General features: G+C 38.6%; 1 protein-coding gene and 1 non-coding gene across 2 annotated transcripts in view; both read left to right on the top strand.

Annotated features, from left to right (window-relative positions):
* The window catches only part of CATSPERB (cation channel sperm associated auxiliary subunit beta), a 156898-nt gene that overhangs the window by 15631 nt on the left and 124876 nt on the right, over positions 1-16391 (top strand). The window contains exon 6 of the mRNA XM_024231934.3: positions 14082-14177. Within this exon, the coding sequence (XP_024087702.3) occupies positions 14082-14177 (96 nt within the window). The remainder of the gene's footprint in view (positions 1-14081; positions 14178-16391) is intronic.
* On the top strand, positions 1190-1405 carry LOC112128961 (small nucleolar RNA U3). Its single transcript, XR_002911398.1, has one exon. It is a non-coding gene; the product is annotated as a small nucleolar RNA U3 (small nucleolar RNA).

Below are 16391 nucleotides of genomic sequence, written 5' to 3'. Positions count from 1 at the left end.
CTAGACTAATTGTGGTTTTAATTTGCATTTTTCTAACAACTAATGACATTGAGCATTTTTTTTATGGTTTTTGCCATTTGGTTTAGTATCTGTTCAAATGTTTTACAAGTTTGTTATATATTCTGGATACAGGTGTTACCAGATATGATTTGCAGATATTTTCTCCCAGTCTGGGGCTTGTCTTTTCATCTCTTAAGAGTATCTCTTGAAGATCAGAGTTTTCAATTTTGCTGAAGACTAATTTATCAGCTTTTTATTTTATGGATGGTACTTTTGACATCACAGCTAAGAAATCTTTGCCTAACCTAAGTTCACAAAGATATTCTCCTATATTTTCTTCTAGAAGTTTACATTTCTAGCTTGTGTAATTACGTCTATGATTTATTTTGAGTTGATTTTTATAAGTTATATGGGCCAATGTTAATTTTTTGGAATATGGATATCCAATTATTCCAGTACCATTGTTGTAAAAACTTTTTATTTCCATTGAATTGCTATTTCTGGACTGTATCCTTTCACCAATACCACACTGTCTTGATTATTTTAGGTTTATAATAGGTCTTATAAGTAATGTTAGTCCTTCAATGTTGATCTTTTTCAAAATTGTTTTGGTTATTGTAGTTCTTTTGCGTTTCTATGTAAATTTTAGAATCAACTTGTTTACTTCTACAAAAATCCTGCAGTGATTTTTAATTTTGTATTGCATTGAATCTATAGATCAGTTTAGGGAGAGTCAATAATATCTTTTCTTTTTTTTTTTTTTTTTGAGATGGAGTCTCACTCTTATTGCCCAGGCTGGAGGGCAGTGGCATGATCTCGGCTCACCGCAACTTCCGCCTCCCGAGTTCAAGTGATTCTTCTGCCTCAGGCTCCCTAATAGCTGGAATTACAGGCACCTGGCTAAATTTTTTGTATTTTTAGTAGAGACAGGGTTTCGCCATGTTGGCCAGGCTGGTCTCGAAGTCCTAACCTCAGGTGATCCACCCACCTCAGCCTCCCAAAGTGCTGGGATTAGAGGCGTGAGCCACCATGCCTTGCTTGGGAGAGTCAATATCTTAATAATAATGAGTCTTCCAAACCATGAAGACACTATATCTCTCCATTTGTTTACATCTTTTTAAAAAATTATTTCATCCAGGTTTTGTGGCTTTCAGCTTAGAGAACTTGCACATAAAAAAAAAAGTATACCAAAATTATACTTTCAGGGATCATCTCTATAGTTTGTTACTAGAGAAGCTTCTGTGAATGTGTAGAGCACTGGAAACCACAAGGCAAAGGCTCAGCATTCTCTCCTAAGCGTGAAGCTAGCTCCTGGTGTTGATTGGCTGCAACTGCCATTTGCCATTGATGATCATTCTTCTCTTCCTGTGGTAGAGGAAGAGGGAGAGAATGCAGTTTGAGTGGTTTCTATTTTTTTGGTTTTTTTTTTTTAAGTTATACCTAAGTAGTTCATGGTTTTGGGCCAGGCACGGTGGCTCAGGCCTGTAATCCCAGCACTTTGGGAGGCTGAGGTGAGTGGATCACCTGAGGTCAGGAGTTCGAAACCAGCCTGGACAACATGGCGAAAGCCCGTCTCTACTAAAAATACAAAAATTAGCTAGGCGCAGTGAAGGGCACCTGTAATCCCAGCTACTCGAGAGGCTGAGGCAGGAGAATTGCTTGAACCCAGGAGGCAGAGGTTGCAGTGAGTCAAGATTGTACCACTGCACTCCAGACTAGGGGACAGAGCAAGACTCCATCTCAAAAAAAAAAAAGTAGTTTATGGTTTGGAGTGTTATTGTAAGTGGTACTTTTTAATATTTTGATTTCTAGTTGTTCATTGTTCATATGTAGAAGAATGATTGAGTTCTGTTTATTGATCTTGTATCCTGCAATCTTGTTAAATTTACTTATTGGTTCTAATAGCTTTTAATATATTCTTTGGGATTTTCTACATGGATAATCACCATTTAGGAATGGAGATAATTTTATTTCTTCTCTTCCAGTATGTATTCATTTTCTTTCTTTCTTTTTTTCTTTTTTTTTTTTTTTTTTGTCTTATTGTACTGGTAGGACCTCTAGTATGATTCCAGTATGAAAGGAATAGTAAGAGAGGACATCCTTGCCTTGTTTCCAGTTTTAGGGAAAAAATATTTGTGTTTTACATAGGTGCCCTTCATCAGGTTGAAGAAATTTCCTTCGTTACAAGTTTGCCAAGTTTTTATTATTGGTGTCAAATCTTGTTAAATGATTTTTTGCATCTATTGAGATGATTATAAGGATTTTCTTATAATTGTCTGTTGATATGATAAATTACATTGATTCATTTTTGAATTTTGAACCAGTCTTGGAATCCTAGGACAAACAACACTTGGTCATGATGTATTATCTTATTTATATATTCCTGAACTCATTTGGCTAGTAGGTTTCCTAGGTTATCAGTCTGGAGATTTATTTTCTTTTCTTGGAATGTCTTTATCTCATTCTGGTATCTGAGTAAGGTTGTCATTATGAAATGAGTTGGGATGAGTTCCCTGCTTTTCTATATTGTAGATGAGTTTTTATAGAATCGGTATCACCTTTTCATTAAATGTTTGGTGGGATTAACCAGTGAAGATATCTGGGCTTGGAGTTTTCTTTGTGAAAGGATTTTAAATACACATTCATTATCTCTTAATAGATTTAGGAATATTCAAGTTTTCTGTTTCTCTTTAAGTGAGCTTTGACAGTTTGTGTCTTTCAAAGAAAGTGTCCATTTCATCTAAGTTGTTGAATCTATGGACATGAAGTTGTTTGTGATATTCCCTTCTTATCCTTAGAATATCTATGGTGTCTGTAGTGGTGTTCCCTATTTTATCTCTAACATGAGTTATTTGTATTTTTTAAATTATTAGTCTTGCAGAGGTTCATCAGTTTTTATGTTTCAGAGAGACATCTTTTGATTTCATTAACTGTGTATATTGTTTTTCTGTTCCTAATTTCATCAGTTGTCACTCTTTATCTTATACTTCTACTTGCACTGGGTTTAATTTGCTTCTTTTTTTTTTTTTTTTTTTTTCTAGTTTGTTAAGTTGGGAATCTTTAGATCAGGGGTCAGCAAACTACTGACCCCTGATCCTGCCTACTGCCTATTTTTGTAAATAAAATTTTATTGGAACACAATCATGCTCATTTATTTGTCTTCTATGGCTGCTTTTATGCTACAGTGGTATAGTTGAAGTGGTGTAACAGATATCATATAACATACAAAGCCCCAAATATTTACTATCTGACCCTTTACAAACTCTTTACTATCTTCCAAAGCCTGCTTCATATACAGCAGATCCTCGAATAACCTCATTTCATTCAACATCATTTCATTATAATATTGATAAGGAAAAAATGTCAATTCCTGGCCAGGGCCACTGTCTGTGTGGAGTGCTCGTGTTCTCCCCATGTCTGCATAGGTTTTCTCTGAGTACTCTAGTTTCCTAGCACAGCCAAAGATGTGCATGTTGGGTTAATTGGTGTGTCTAAATTGTCCCCGTATGACTGAGCTTGGGTGTGTGTGTAAGTGCACCTTGTGAAGAAATGGCATTAAATCTTGGGTTGGTTCCCGCCTTGTTCCTGGGCTGCTGGAGTAGGCTCCCCTGATTCTGAACTGAAATAAGTAGGCCAGAAAATGAGTGAATGAATACTTACAAATTATTATAAAGTATTTATAAAGTATACGGTAATCTTACAAACAAATGCATGACAGTAAACGATGCAATACAAAAGCCCTCAGTTAGCCTGCCATGTTTGTTATTGTTTTTTAACTGCATGTGGTAGAGGATGCTCCTTACAGTTTTTGCTTTACAAATATTTATTCCTTGATTTAATCCACCACCGCTATGACCACCATTACTTACTCATTCACCAAAAATTGGGTAAATAATTATCTTACCTGTTTTTATTAATCTTTTTAAAATCTATGCATAGCTCACATTTATTTTAATATTTAATATTAGAAGAATTTAGGGTCTTTATTTAGAAGTTTGGTGATGTTTTTGTGACCAGATATATGCCATGGAAACTTAACTCTTGTTTATATCAATTTGCCTATGGTGAAATTAGTTTGTATTATACATTGTTTTGCCTAAAGTCCTAGTTTCCAAGAACATATTGATGATGTTAAGTGAGAACTTACTGTAATTGATTTGAGATTTCTTTTTTCTAATGCAAGTATTTTACTGCTATATATTTCTCTCTAAGCATTGCTTTATCTGCATCCAATAAATTTTGATGTTGTGTTTTCCTTTTCTTTCAATTAAAAATATTTTCTAATTCCCCACAGCACTTTCTCTTTGATACATGGTTTTTTAGAAGTGTGTTGTAAAATGTTCAAATATTGGGGAATTTTTCAGATATCTTTCTGTTATTGATTTTTCTAGCTTATTCCATTATGTTTAGAGGGCGTATTTCCTGTGATAGCAATTTAATTTATTAAAATGTGTTTTATGGCTTATTTAGTAAATGCCCCATGTACTCTTGACATAACTTTTGATTTACGTATTTTGAAGCTGTGTTGTTAAGCATGTCTACACTTAGGTTTATCATGCCTTTGTCATATGTATTGTCCCTCTTTATTTCTGATATTGCATTGATCTGAACTCTCCTTTGTCAGATATTGATATGGCTGCTACAGCTTTCTTTTGATTAGTGTCATATTTTTTCATCCTTTCACCTTTTATTCAAAACAACTTTTGGAACACTTTCATCAACAGAATGGAAGTACACAAATGAATCTTAAAACCAGCCAGTTGCAGTGGCTCATGCCTGTAAGCCCAATACTTTGGGAGGCCAAGGCGGGCAGATCACTTGAAGTCAGGAGTTCAAGACCAGCCTGGCCAATATGGTGAAAACCTGTCTCTACTACAAAAATTAGCTGAGTGTGGTGGCACATGCCTGTAATCCCAGCTACTTGGGAGGCTGAGGCAGGAGGATCACTTGAACCCAGGAAGTGGGGTTTGCAGTGAGCTGAGATGGCACCACTGCACTCCAGCCTGGGAGACAGAGACTCTGTCTCAAAAAATAAATAAATAAAATAAAGCCAGTGCATCAGTGAGTAAGATCTAACACAAAAGTACCCATACCTCATGATGAAAATATAATCAGGTGGAGGAAGACAAAAGTCTAAGAGAGTAGAGGAGATATGCATATGAGGAAGGAAGGACCCTGGGACTGAATTATCAGATGGACTCAGCTGATGTCTTTAAGTTTCACATACCCTGAGCCCCTAATCAGTGGTTGGAGACAAGCATTATATTTGGTCACAGTGGGTATATGCTACGTCCAGAATGGGAAGAAAGTTCAGAATCCTGTAGAGACTGTAGACACTCAACTCTACAATAATGAGGTAGAGGTTATGAGGATGCTAGAGCTCTAGAAAAGCTCTTTCTTTGTGTCACTAACCACACCGCAGCAAGATATGGTAAAAAAAATTATTCAAGTTACTAGTTTAATGGAAGAGCCAGAGTGGCTACAGGAAAGGCTCCATGAAAATATCCAGCTGGCATGGAGGAAATAAACATTCAGCCACTGGAGTAGTTATGGTGCCATGCTCAAGAGTTGGTAGAAGAAAGGCGTTCTCTCTGATTGACTTACAAAAGACAATCTTTCTTCACATAGAGGACTAGAAAGTTCTATCAGTACTGACCTTTTCCTGATTAGTCTTATATTTTGAAGCATCTCTGGGTTTACTGCTAGTATCACATCAATCATCAGGTGTAGTTTTGTAATAGTGCCAAGTAGAGGTCTTAAAAACTGGAAGTCTCTCAAATGATTCACTTAAAACAGCCTTTAAATAAGTGACAGCACCAATACCCATTTATTCCATCACATAGTATTAGATCTCCTTAAAAAATATGGCATGCAGATGAAAAAAAATGGTGAATTTTAACTGAATCCAGCCAAAGGGACAACTCTTATAGGCTACAGCTATGTCTATTAGAATTTGAATACATATAGTTTAAAAAAGATACATTTTCAAAGTGAGACACCACTACCTCGGTCACTTAATGAAGAAATCTTTTTTTTTTTTTTAACCCAAATAACAAGGGTTTTAACAGCCAAGTATCTCTATTTTCTCTCTTCATGGAGTGCTACTGTTGTTCTCATTGAGTTCTTGAATTGCATGTATAACAGATGTATCGGCACATAAACTACTTGAATAGGTTTGTCTGGAGCTTTGGCATTGAACTCTTCAAATTCCACCTCTGGAGCTACCAGCTAATACTATTCACACAGCCTCTTGGCTGTTTCATATACACTGTTCACTATATCAGCCACATTACAGGTGAGATCAATATTTCTTCTGTGTTTAGAATGAGCAGGGATAGTGTCACCATCAAACAGAAGTGCGTGCTAGTTAATAAGCATGTGGGAAGAAATGGAGTTGGGATAAAACCATTCTGGAAGATACTGGCTGTACTGCTAATAAAAGACTCAAACACATAATTTTTCTTATGTTCAATCACTCCATGTACCGCTATAGAAACCACATTTTTCTGGCTTTCATCAGTACTTACTGAAAGTTATCTAAGACCTGTAGATCTTCAGGGCTCTTATTTTTATATTCTTTTTTTTTCTTTTTGAGACAGAGTCTCGCTCTGTTGCCCAGGCTGGAGTGCAGTGGCTCACTCGGCTCACTGCCAGCTCCACCTCCCGGGTTCATGCCATTCTCCTGCCTCAGCCTCCCAAGTAGCAGGCACTACAGATGCCTGACACCACACCTGGCTAATTTTTTTTTTTTTTTTGTATTTTTAGTAGAGACGGGGCTTCACCATGATAGCCAGGATGGTCTCGATCTCCTGACCTCATGATCCACCCGCCTCAGCCTCCCAAAGTGCTGGGATAACAGGCATGAGCCACTGTGCCTGGCCCTTATTTTTATATTCTAAAACTTCAAGAAAGTTCTGCATATACCAACTTTGAACCAATCCCACTGAAGGCCTGTTAAACCACTTACCCAGCAGAAAATTGGCTTCATTCACTGTGTTAGCCAGTAGCACAGAAATCTCCTTTTGTGAAATCATATATGATGTTCTCTGTAGCCATTATCTCTCCCAAAGTCCAGGAACTTCTTGATGGAGAGTGGTGACAGCAAGAGGCACAGATAGCAATTGATGTACTTGGGCACTGGCTGCTTTAGTAGCCACCAGTGTAGCCATAGCCTTGCCATGACAGCGCACAGACCTGCCTAGATGCCTGGGTGGACATGAGGGCCTATGCAGCCAGACCATTTGGACCAGGTGTGTTCTTCATGGGTGAACCCCTGTTTCAGTTTCAACCTCAGCCTTGGCCTGTGGGTACAGCCACTTCAGCAGCTCCCAGGCTAAAGCTACTGCTGTTGGCTTCCCCAGGCCCTACCCATTCTTTTACTTTTAACTTATTTATGCTTTTACATTTAAAATAAGTTTGTTATAAATAACATATAGTTTAATCTTGATTTTTACACCTAATCCGTCAAATCTAGTCTTTTAGATGATATTTTAGACCACTTACATTTAATGTAATTGTTGATATGGCTAGTTATATTAAAATCTACCACCTTGCAGGTTGTTTCTATTTGTTCAATCTTCTCTGTTTTGCTTTTCTCCTCTTTTTCTGTCTTCATTCATATTAATTCTTTTCTATGATTCCATTTTATCTCCACTATTGGCTTATTAGTTATACCTTAAAAGCTTTTTTTGTTGTTCACCTTAGGGTTTATATGATACATTTTTTTTATTTTTTATTTTTTTATTTTTTTTTCTTTTTATTATTATTATTATTATTATTATTATACTTTAGGCTCTATGGTACATGTGCACAACGTGCAGGTAAGTTACATATGTATACATGTGCCATGCTGGTGCGCTGCACCTACCAACTCGTCATCTAGCATTAGGTATATCTCCCAATGCTATCCCTCCCCCCTCCCCCCACCCCACAACAGTCCCCGAAGTGTGATGTTCCCCTTCCTGTGTCCATGTGTTCTCATTGTTCAATTCCCACCTATGAGTGAGAATATGCGGTGTTTGGTTTTTTGTTCTTGCGATAGTTTACTGAGAATGATGATTTCCAATTTCATCCATGTCCCTACAAAGGACGTGAACTCATCATTTTTTATGGCTGCATAGTATTCCATGGTGTATATGTGCCACATTTTCTTAATCCAGTCTATCATTGTTGGACATTTGGGTTGGTTCCAAGTCTTTGCTATTGTGAATAATACCGCAATAAACATACGTGTGCATGTGTCTTTATAGCAGCATGATTTATAGTCCTTTGGGTATATACCCAGTAATGGGATGGCTGGGTCAAATGGAATTTCTAGATCTAGATCCCTGAGGAATTGCCACACTGACTTCCACAAGGGTTGAACTAGTTTACAGTCCCACCAACAGTGTAAAAGTGTTCCTATTTCTCCACATCCTCTCCAGCACCTGTTGTTTCCTGACTTTTTAATGATTGCCATTCTAACTGGTGTGAGATGGTATCTCATTGTGGTTTTGATTTGCATTTCTCTGATGGCCAGTGATGGTGAGCATTTTTTCATGTGTTTTTTGGCTGCATAAATGTCTTCTTTTGAGAAGTGTCTGTTCATGTCCTTCGCCCACTTTTTGATGGGGTTGTTTTTTTCTTGTAAATTTGTTGGAGTTCATTGTAGATTCTGGATATTAGCCCTTTGTCAGATGAGTAGGTTGCGAAAATTTTCTCCCATTTTGTAGGTTGCCTGTTCACTCTGATGGTAGTTTCCTTTGCTGTGCAGAAGCTATTTAGTTTAATTAGATCCCATTTGTCAATGTTGGCTTTTGTTGCCATTGCTTTTGGTGTTTTAGACATGAAGTCCTTGCCCATGCCTATGTCCTGAATGGTATTGCCTAGGTTTTCTTCTAGGGTTTTTATGGTTTTAGGTCTAACATTTAAGTCTTTAATCCATCTTGAATTGATTTTTGTATAAGGTGTAAGGAAGGGATCCAGTTTCAGCTTTCTACATATGGCTAGCCAGTTTTCCCAGCACCATTTATTAAATAGGGAATCCTTTCCCCATTGCTTGTTTTTGTCAGGTTTGTCAAAGATCAGATAGTTGTAGATATGTGGCATTATTTCTGACGGCTCTGTTCTGTTCCATTGATCTATATCTCTGTTTTGGTACCAGTACCATGCTGTTTTGGTTACTGTAGCCTTGTAGTATAGTTTGAAGTCAGGTAGCGTGATGCCTCCAGCTTTGTTCTTTTGGCTTAGGATTGACTTGGCGATGCGGGCTCTTTTTTGGTTCCATATAAACCTTAAAGTAGTTTTTTCCAATTCTGTGAAGAAAGTCATTGGTAACTTGATGGGGATGGCATTGAATCTGTAAATTACCTTGGGAAGGATGGCCATTTTCATGATATTGATTCTTCCTACCCATGAGCATGGAATGTTCTTCCATTTGTTTGTATCCTCTTTTATTTCCTTGAGCAGTGGTTTGTAGTTCTCCTTGAAGAGGTCCTTCACATCCCTTGTAAGTTGGATTCCTAGGTATTTTATTCTCTTTGAAGCAATTGTGAATGGGAGTTCACTCATGATTTGGCTCTCTGTCTGTTATTGGTGTATAGGAATGCTTGTGATTTTTGTACATTGATTTTGTATCCTGAGACTTTGCTGAAGTTGCTTATCAGCTTAAGGAGATTTTGGGCTGAGACAATGGGGTTTTCTAGATATACTATCATATCATCTGCAAACAGGGACAATTTGACTTCCTCTTTTCCTAATTGAATACCCTTGATTTCCTTCTCTTGCCTAATTGCCCTGGCCAGAACTTCCAACACTATGTTGAATAGAAGTGGTGAGAGAGGGCATCCCTGTCTTGTGCCAGTTTTCAAAGGGAATGCTTCCAGTTTTTGCCCATTCAGTATGATATTGGCTGTGGGTTTGTCATAAATAGCTCTTATTATTTTGAGATACGACCCATCAATACCTAATTTATTGAGAGTTTTTAGCATGAAGCGTTGTTGAATTTTGTCAAAGGCCTTTTCTGCATCTATTGAGATAATCATGTGGTTTTTGACTTTGGTTCTGTTTATATGCTGGATTACGTTTATTGATTTGCATATATTGAACCAGCCTTGCATCCCAGGGATGAAGCCCACTTGATCATGGTGGATAAGCTTTTTGATGTACTGCTGGATTCTGTTTGCCAGTATTTTATTGAGGATTTTTGCATCAATGTTCATCAAGGATATTGGTCTAAAATTCTCTTTTTTTGTTGTGTCTCTGCCAGGCTTTGGTATCAGGATGATGCTGGCCTCATAAAATGAGTTAGGGAGGATTCCCTCTTTTTCTATTGATTGGAATAGTTTCAGAAGGAATGGTACCAGCTCCTCCTTGTACCTCTGGTAGAATTCGGCTGTGAACCCATCTGGTCCTGGACTTTTTTTGGTTGGTAAGCTATTGATTATTGCCACAATTTCAGCTCCTGTTATTGGTCTATTCAGAGATTCAACTTCTTCCTGGTTTAGTCTTGGGAGGGTGTATGTGTTGAGGAATTTATCCATTTCTTCTAGATTTTCTAGTTTATTTGCGTAGAGGTGTTTGTAATATTCTCTGATGGTAGTTTGTATTTCTGTGGGATCGGTGGTGATATCCCCTTTATCATTTTTTATTGCATCTATTTGATTCTTCTCTCTTTTTTTCTTTATTAATCTTGCTAGCAGTCTATCAATTTTGTTGATCCTTTAAAAAAACCAGCTCCTTGATTCATTTATTTTTTGAAGGGTTTTTTGTGTCTCTATTTCCTTCAGTTCTGCTCTGATTTTAGTTATTTCTTGCCTTCTGCTAGCTTTTGAATGCGTTTGCTCTTGCTTTTCTAGTTCTTTTAATTGTGATGTTAGGGTGTCAATTTTGGATCTTTCCTGCTTTCTCTTGTGGGCATTTAGTGCTATAAATTTCCCTCTACACACTGCTTTGAATGCATCCCAGAGATTCTGGTATGTTGTGTCTTGGTTCTCGTTGGTTTCAAAGAACATCTTTATTTCTGCCTTCATTTCGTTATGTACCCAGTAGTCATTCAGGAGCAGGTTGTTCAGTTTCCACGTAGTTGAGTGGTTTTGAGTGAGATTCTTAATCCTGAGTTCTAGCTTGATTGCACTGTGATCTGAGAGATAGTTTGTTATAATTTCTGTTCTTTTACATTTATTGAGGAGAGCTTTACTTCCAAGTATATGGTCAATTTTGGAATAGGTGTGGTGTGGTGCTGAAAAAAATGTATATTCTGTTGATTTGGGGTGGAGAGTTCTGTAGATGTCTATTAGGTCTGCTTGGTGCAGAGCTGAGTTCAATTCCTGGGTATCCTTGTTGATTTTCTGTTTCGTTGATCTGTCTAATGTTGACAGTGGGGTGTTAAAGTCTCCCATTATTAATGTGTGGGAGTCTAAGTCTCTTTGTAGGTCACTCAGGACTTGCTTTATGAATCTGGGTGCTCCTGTATTGGGTGCATATATATTTAGGATAGTTAGCTCTTCTTGTTGAATTAATCCCTTTACCGTTATGTAATGGCCTTGTCTCTTTTGATCTTTGTTGGTTTAAAGTCTGTTTTATCAGAGACTAGGATTGCAACCCCTGCCTTTTTTTGTTTTCCATTTGCTTGGTAGATCTTCCTCCATCCTTTTATTTTGAGCCTATGTGTGTCTCTGCACGTGAGATGGGTTTCCTGAATACAGCACACTGATGGGTCTTGAGTCTTTATCCAATTTGCCAGTCTGTGTCTTTTAATTGGAGCATTTAGTCCATTTACATTTAAAGTTAATATTGTTATGTGTGAATCTGATCCTGTCATTATGATGTTAGCTGGTTATTTTGCTCGTTAGTTGATGCAGTCTCTTCCTAGTCTCGATGGTCTTTACATTTCGGTATGATTTTGCAGTGGCTGGTACCGGTTGTGCCTTTCCATGTTTAGTGCTTCCTTCAGGAGCTCTTTTAGGGCAGGCCTGGTGGTGACAAAATCTCTCAGCATTTGCTTGTCTGTAAAGTATTTTATTTCTCCTTCACTTATGAAGCTTAGTTTGGCAGGATATGAAATTCTGGGTTGAAAATTCTTTTCTTTAAGAATGTTGAATATTGGCCCCCACTCTCTTCTGGCTTGTAGGGTTTCTGCCGAGAGATCCGCTGTTAGTCTGATGGGCTTCCCTTTGATGGTAACCCGACCTTTCTCTCTGGCTGCCCTTAACATTTTTTCCTTCATTTCAACTTTGGTGAATCTGACAATTATGTGTCTTGGAGTTGCTCTTCTCGAGGAGTATCTTTGTGGCATTCTCTGTATTTCCTGAATCTGAATGTTGGCCTGCCTTGCTAGATTGGGGAAGTTCTCCTGGATAATATCATGCAGAATGTTTTCCAACTTGTTTCCATTCTCCCCGTCACTTTCAGGTACACCAATCAGACGTAGATTTGGTCTTTTCACATAGTCCCACATTTCTTGGAGGCTTTGCTCGTTTCTTTTTATTCTTTTTTCTCTAAACTTCCCTTCTCGCTTCATTTCATTCATTTCATCTTCCAGGGCTGATACCCTTTCTTCCATTTGATCGCATCGGCTCCTGAGGCTTCTGCATTCTTCACGTAGTTCTCGAGCCTTGGTTTTCAGCTCCATCAGCTCCTTTAAGCACTTCTCTGTATTGGTTATTCTAGTTATACATTCTTCTAAATTTTTTTCAAAGTTTTCAACTTCTTTGCCTTTGGTTTGAATATCCTCCCGTAGCTCGGAGTAATTTGATCGTCTGAAGCCTTCTTCTCTCAGCTCGTCAAAGTCATTCTCCGTCCAGCTTTGTTCCGTTGCTGGTGAGGAACTGCGTTCCTTTGGAGGAGGAGAGGTACTCTGCTTTTTAGAGTTTCCAGTTTTTCTGCTCTGTTTTTTCCCCATCTTTGTGGTTTTATCTACTTTTGGTCTTTGATTATGGTGATGTACAGATGGGTTTTTGGTGTGGATGTCCTTTCTGTTAGTTTTCCTTCTAACAGACAGGACCCTCAGCTGCAGGTCTGTTGGAGTACCTGGCCGGCCGTGTGAGGTGTCAGTCTGCCCCTGCTGGGGGGTGCCTCCCAGTTAGGCTGCTCGGGGGTCAGGGGTCAGGGACCCACTTGAGGAGGCAGTCAGCCCGTTCTCAGATCTCCAGTTGCATGCTGGGAGAACCACTGCCCTCCTCAAAGCTGTCAGACAGGGACATTTAAGTCTGCAGAGGTTACTGCTGTCTTTTTGTTTGTCTGTGCCCAGCCCCCAGAGGTGGAGCCTACAGAGGCAGGCATGCCTCCTTGAGCTGTGGTGGGCTCCACCCAGTTCAAGCTTCCAGGCTGCTTTGTTTACCTAAGCGAGCCTGGGCAATGGCGGGCGCCCCTCCCCCAGCCTCGCTGCTGACTTGCTGTTTGATCTCAGACTGCTGTGCTAGCAATCAGCGAGACTCCGTGGGCATAGGACCCTCTGAGCCAGGTGCGGGCTATACTCTCCTGGGGCACCGTTTCCTAAGCCCATCGGAAAAGCACAGTATTCGGGTGGGAGTGGCCCGATTTTCCAGGTGCCGTCTGTCACCCCTGGAAAGGGAACTCCCTGACCCCTTGCTTCGGCTGGTGCACGGTGCACTCACCCACTGACCTGCGCCCACTGTCTGGCACTCCCTAGTGAGATGAACACGGTACCTCAGATGGAAATGCAGAAATCACCCGTCTTCTGCGTCGCTCGCGCTGGGAGCTGTAGACCGGAGCTGTTCCTATTCGGCCATCTTGGCTCCTCCCCCCTCAATTCGATACATTTTAATTAATCATGGTCTGCTTCACAAGAAGAGTCATAATTTGCTTTTTATCAAGCCCCTACAGCTCTAGGAGAAAAATTATGACATAAATATTAGTATCTAGATTCATTGCTATGGTGGCAAGATCACTTCATAATTCTTTTTCCATTATTTTATGAGCAAAATGTTTATAGGGAAAACATGAAATTTGACATATAAATGCCAACAAAATGGCTGGAAAAGGAAAGGCTATCATTGTTGGTAATGTTCACGTATCCTTAAATTTCACCAAACACAACATATGAAAAAATAGTTGATTATTTGCCTTTTGTTTTCAAACAGATATTGCAGCTGTAGAAGAATGGTTAGTAAGGATCACTTTACATCATGGACTAAATATTTATGCTACTGAAGGAACTCTATTGGATGATATTCGAGGTAAATGCCAACAGACAGAAGTAAAATGGAATTCATATATTCTTTCAACAAACTTTGACATCTGCTATATGCCAGATTCTGTGCTAGGGTCCTAGAGATAAAAAAAAAAAAAAAAAAAAAAAAAAAAAAGAGAGAGATAATCATGACCCTTGAGGCACTCACAATCTGATAGGATAAAGAATGAAATACATGTGGATAAATTATTAACAGAGATCTGCAAAGAGTGCTATAGAAATGTGGAAATACAGGCTGGGCGTGGTGGCTCATGCCTGTAATCTCAGCACTTTGGGAGGCCGAGGTGGGCAGATCACTTGAGGCCAGAAGTTTGAGACCAGCCTGGCCAACATGGTGAAACTCCATCTCTACTTAAAAAAAAAAAAAAATACAAAAGTTAACCAGGCGTGGTGATGCACATCTGTAGTCCCAGCTACTTGGGAGACTGAGGCAGAATCTCTTAAACCCAGGAGGCAGAGGTTGCAGTGAGCCAGGATTGTACCATTGTATTCCAGCCTGGGCAACAGAGTGAGACTGTGTCTCAAAAAAAAAAAAAAAAAAAAAAAAGGAAATACATATTTTACTGTGGCCACATTGAGGGTCATTATAAACAATGGCTTATAAAGTTGATTATATTTACTTATTCCAAAAACGTAAGTAGTTTTAGGTAGCTTCCAAATTTAAAAAAAAAAAAAAAAAAAAAAAACAAGTATTACTAATTATTCAATAGTAATTGCAATACTGTCTTTGGGACTCTGATAGTTTGATAACCTATGCTACTTTTTAAGTACTGAAATATCAATATAAAATTGTTATATCAATTTTTAAAAGATCTGAAATGCTAACTTACATTTGTTTAGAATGTACTGAGGTATAATTGCAGCAGAAAGCTTCACAAATTGGTAGATCTTTCAAAGCTCCAGATGCGGAGATGAGATTGATCTGTTTGAGGAACTAAAAGGAGACTAGTGTTGCTGAAGCATAGTAAATGACAGAGTGGTGGATCATGAGTTTGGAGAAGCTGGCAGGAATCTTGGTTAAAAAGTGTGGACTTTATTGTAATTATAACTTAAAGCCATTGGGGTATTTTAAGCAGAGAACTAATAAATTCTGATTTATCTTTTATAATGAAAAGATCATTTTGGCTGCTATGTAGAGAATAACTCTTGAGGAAGGATAGCAAGAATGGAATAAAGGAAATTGGTAGCAGTTGTTGCAATAGTCCCCTTGAGAAGGTCTGGAGTAGATGGACAGTAGCATTAGCAGTGGAGGTGGTGAGCAGAGCCTTCAGAATACATTTTGAAAGTAGAGCTGCTATGGCTTCTTGGTGGACTAAGATGGGGGAAAACAGAATTAACAAGGATGATGCCTGGATTTCTTACTCAAGCATTCAAGTAGAGGATGTTATCATTCACCAAAATGCTGAAGACAGGAGGAGCAGACACTGGGAAATAGGAATCAAGAGTTAAAGCTACAGTTAGAAATTTTTATTCACTACTGAACTCAAAAGAGAGTGTAAAACCTTGTCTCTATTTCTTCATATCCAATCCACACCCCAAACCACTCATTTGTTTCCATCTCCTCCACGCTACTCAAACTGTTGCTAATCACAGTCACCAGCGACCTTCATATTGGTCACTTTTCTGTCCCCTTTTTAGCTTCTTAGTAGCAGTCAAAACTTTTAATCACTTCCTTGTTCTTAAAATGCTTAAGATATACTACCTGACTTCAGGAACTTGTATATAAGTAGGGGGGCATTGTCAGCTCAGTGATGTCCAGTGGTAAGCTGAAATCTCCCTGACCTGGGTGTGAATGGTCTGCAAACACATACTACACCCTGCAACGTCAGCTGCTTTGCCCCACATTTCTTTGAATTCTGAAGTGACTTCCTGGTGAATTAGTGTAGTTAGAGATTGTGTCTCTTTCCCTTCTTGGCTGTCCCTGTGCTGCACTATTTCAACCCAGATGAAAAGTTAGCTTGTTTTCTTGCTTTGCACAAAGTGAAAAAAATATCACATAAAGTCTTTGGGTTTGTAGTAGATTTTATTGAAAGTTGGGGAGACAGAGGAGAATGTAAATAGCTAAATAACTGGTTATTAGTTATCTCTGCTTTTAAAAGTCCTTTGACTATTTTTGAAATTCAGACAGCAGTTGTCTTTCAAATTGCCCTGGCTTACTTTTTGTACTCTTTTTTTTTCTCATTTTTTTCCAAAAGAAAGA

This window comes from Pongo abelii, chromosome 15, assembly GCF_028885655.2.
Source record: "Pongo abelii isolate AG06213 chromosome 15, NHGRI_mPonAbe1-v2.0_pri, whole genome shotgun sequence".
Lineage (NCBI taxonomy): Eukaryota > Metazoa > Chordata > Mammalia > Primates > Hominidae > Pongo > Pongo abelii.
The sequence above is the reverse complement of the archived record's forward strand: the minus strand, read 5'-3'. Positions and strand labels throughout refer to the sequence as shown.